Below are 3,692 nucleotides of genomic sequence, written 5' to 3'. Positions count from 1 at the left end.
CATGTTTGTCACCTTCATCTATCACGTACGTGTGTGTGTGTGTGTGTGTGTGTGTGTGTGTGTGTGTGTGTGTGTGTGTGTGTGTGTGTGTGTGTGTGTGTGTGTGTGTGTGTGTGTGTGTGTGTGTGTGTGTGTGTGTGTGTGTGTGTGTGTGTTCTTGTCCAGAACAAAAAAGGTAAAAGAAGTCGAAGTTTATTTTTCCAGTTTCACTGTCTCACCATGACATTGGTTGTACACAAAATTAAGGGCCGTTACCTTTTGTAGTCATGAGCTCAGACTTTGAACTGTGTTTCCAAGTACATTTTTAGTCTATATACTTTCTTTCCTGACTGAATGACTTACATTAGTTGCACACATTACCTAATTAATTGGTGTGTAATTAATCATCTATACATCCATGCAGTACAGCACTCTGCAGCATCATTGTTTCCCAACAGCCGGCATTCACCTCATTTGAATGGACCTTTTTTGCTTTTTGTAACACAAACCTTTCAGTGTTATTTTTTTTAATATTCTAATTACTCTGGCAATCATTCTTTCATTTTTTTTTTACTTTGATGTCCAGAGAAGAAATACACTCAACAATGGATTCTCTGATCATTAAGGTGACGGCTTGCTGGCTGAAAGCACAATAAAACTGAAGAGTTTGAACTATGCAACAAAAATCATTGCTTTAACCTTACAGGAGCATGAAACAAAACAGCTATTTAGTGCTTCTTTTGGTTTGCATCATTGACTGTATCTCGTCTCCAGGTGTAGGTCGGGCGGAGCAACTCTCCTCAGCAGCTGGAGCTGTGGCATCCACCCCTCCTCATGTCATCAATAGTCTTGTCCTTAAGGAGACATTTCTAGTTGCTATGACCCTCTGTCATACCAATCTCTGTGTGACACCTTCATAGCAATATAGGACACATGGCACGGAGGATCTACCAGGTATGTCTCATTTTATCCAATTGTACTGTTGACCTGTAGTAGTACACATTGCATTTCAACTTTTCTTAATTTCAGTAAAGATTATTAAGGTAAGACAGAGAGCTAGGAGGATCTGTGTATGATCAACAGTGGGTAGTTAGAGATAATAATTAAAGAAATACGGTGGCAAACAAATAAGCTAAAGAGGTGGGTATAAAGCCACCTGACTTACAGCCAAAAGTAAATAAAATGCAATTATAGCTTAGATCCATATCCATAATTTAATTCATTTATGTTGTTAATGTTTCAGCTTTCAGAAGGTTTCTTTTTCTTGTGTACAACATGTACATTTTAGTCATTTTGGTATCAATTACAATCAGCGCATCACATTCATAGAAATTTAAATGCAAGTAGTTGAAAGAAATAAAAGCTCCACCTGAAAGAGTGAAACAGCTTGAATCTGCGACATATCGCTCACCAGTGTTTGTCTGCTGTTACTCCTCCTCCCCTCTAATGGCTTTATTGCAGGTATTAGCATGTTAAATATCATCTGCCTGTGAATGAACTATGGAGGGAGCCGGCGTTACCTTTTTCATCACCCTGCAGAAGATCTACTACCCGCTGCTTTGCCTCATGGGTATTCCAGGTTTGTGTCTTCTCCCCCATCTTTTTTCATTGCTGGTTATTAATGATTATTAATGATATTGTTGTTGAATGAATCCTCTTTTGCTCAATTTGTCCATTTCTAATCCAACTATGACTAACAAAGCATCCTGGTTATTCAGCATTTCTTTATCAATCACGTTAATGCAATGAAACCATATATCATATAATAATCCTGTCGTTTGCGATACAGATTGTGCTTTAAAACCCACATTGATGAACAAGGGTATTAGTTCCTGCATTTCTGGAGAAAGGGAAACTTTAAAAAATACCATTGGCAAACACTATCTTAGATACTGGAAACATTACCTTATGGTTTTAAAAAAAGTTGGCATGGTAACTAAGCTACCTTTTTAAACTCTCAGTGTCTTTGAATATATACATAGATTATTAATGATATATATAGTTAAAGAATCCTCATTGTGACAGAGGAAACCCTGAAGATCCCGTCATGCTTCATTCTTTTAGCCTATTTGTTACCTATGTGACTCACTATTATTATGTATTATGTTATTGAGTTTTGTTAACAAAACCCCTATGCTAGGTCAAGAGCTTAGCACCGTAACTGTAGCTAACTAAAAAGTAGACAATATGACATAAGTGCAGATAATTCTCCTGGTCCGTTGGTATCATACACTGAGGGCCGTGACTAAAGGCTCAGTATTTCTTGGCACCAATTTATTTAATTGAGGACCACTAGACGAGCAAAACGTATGGACCTGAGTGTGTTCTTCTGCCTTGACAGCCAACCTCTTCACCTTCTACATGATCTGCTTTCGTAAATGTGGGATGTCCAACACAGCCATCGTTTACCTGAGCTGTCTGGCCATCGTGGACACCTTCTATCTAGTGTGGGTGATCCTCCTTGACCTGACTCTCACCTTCTGGCTGCAGCAGCCCTTCTGGCACTCCCGTCCCTGGTGTGGCATCCTGGCGTTTCTGCAGTATGGTTCGCTCTGCAGCTCCTCCTGGATTGTGGTGGTGTTCACCATCGAGCGCTACCTCGTTCTGCGCAGCACGGCGGCCAAGCAGCACTTCTCCCAGTCCCGGGTCACCAAACTGACGTGCTTTGCTATCGTCCTGGTTTCGCATCTTGTCTCCGTTCCCCCGGCCTGGATCAACACTGTCGCGCCAGTCAACCTCACCATGAACGGGGAGAATGTGACGCTGCCTAGGTGCATATACCGCGATAAGGTGTACTCCACAGTTATTGTGTGGATCACTACCTTCCTCTCAGGGGGAATCCCCATTGTATTAGTCATTATCTTCAACTACCTGATCGGGCACCATTTGTGCCGGGCCACAAACCTCTTCAGTAAGGAAGAGCGCCGTGTCATGCACGGGAGAACCACCAGGGGCATGTTGAAGAGGACCATCCTGCTGCTGGGCACCGTCTCCGTGGCCTTTGTCGTCCTCAGCCTGCCCCGCTTTGTCACGTACTGCATCCTCAGGACCGTGTACAACGACGTGAACTTCAACAGGGACGACTACAGCCTCCCCATCAATGTGGCCGGAGACTTGGCCAACATGCTGCAGAACCTCAACTCCACCACCAACTTTCTGCTGTACTGCATGGTCAGCCGGCGCTTTCGGCGGGAGCTCGTCCAGGTGGCCACGTGCAAGGCGAGGGCCCTCGAGCTGGGTTCTGTCCTCGCCCACACAGCCGTGAAGGTGTTCTCAGTTGTAGATCATAAGGCCTCGCCAACCCGTCACCCTGCAACTGTGGTCCTAACCAATCTTAAGCTGATAGAGTAGAAAGGATCAATGATCAGACTTTTACCTTTAAGCATATACATTCATCCTTGACTATGGATAATGAAGATAAATAGCACCAGATAAACACAGTTAGCTCTGTCCCCACGGTTTGCACTGTTTGTTCTTCTAGCGCTGTTATTGCAAGTGGTAACGGTCACCATGTCAACCACAGCATCGCAGAAATGTTCTGAATTTTGGAATTTAGCTCTTTTTATTTCTTGTATGAAAAGTTTGGGCCATCTATTTCAGTCCTGACTGAAATGTAAAAAAAAAAACCTTGGATGTGATTGATAGAAAACGTTCATGGATCCCAGAGGATAATTCCTGATCACTCTGGTGTTTTAGCTTATGTCAAGTCACGT

At 42.8% G+C, this 3,692-nt stretch overlaps 1 protein-coding gene across 1 annotated transcript; it reads left to right on the top strand.

Moving 5' to 3' along the window:
* The first annotated feature begins 1,479 nt into the window (after positions 1 to 1,479).
* On the top strand, positions 1,480 to 3,330 carry LOC119194810 (probable G-protein coupled receptor 139). The gene is made up of 2 exons (XM_037449222.2): positions 1,480 to 1,558; positions 2,321 to 3,330. The coding sequence occupies exons 1-2, from the start codon at positions 1,480 to 1,482 to the stop codon at positions 3,328 to 3,330; spliced, it is 1,089 nt and encodes a 362-aa protein (XP_037305119.2).
* Positions 3,331 to 3,692: the final 362 nt, after the last annotated feature.

Source organism: Pungitius pungitius, chromosome 20 (genome assembly GCF_949316345.1).
Source record: "Pungitius pungitius chromosome 20, fPunPun2.1, whole genome shotgun sequence".
NCBI classification, from domain to species: domain Eukaryota; kingdom Metazoa; phylum Chordata; class Actinopteri; order Perciformes; family Gasterosteidae; genus Pungitius; species Pungitius pungitius.
Note: the sequence above shows the minus strand (reverse complement) of the source record. Positions and strands in the feature narration are given on the sequence as shown.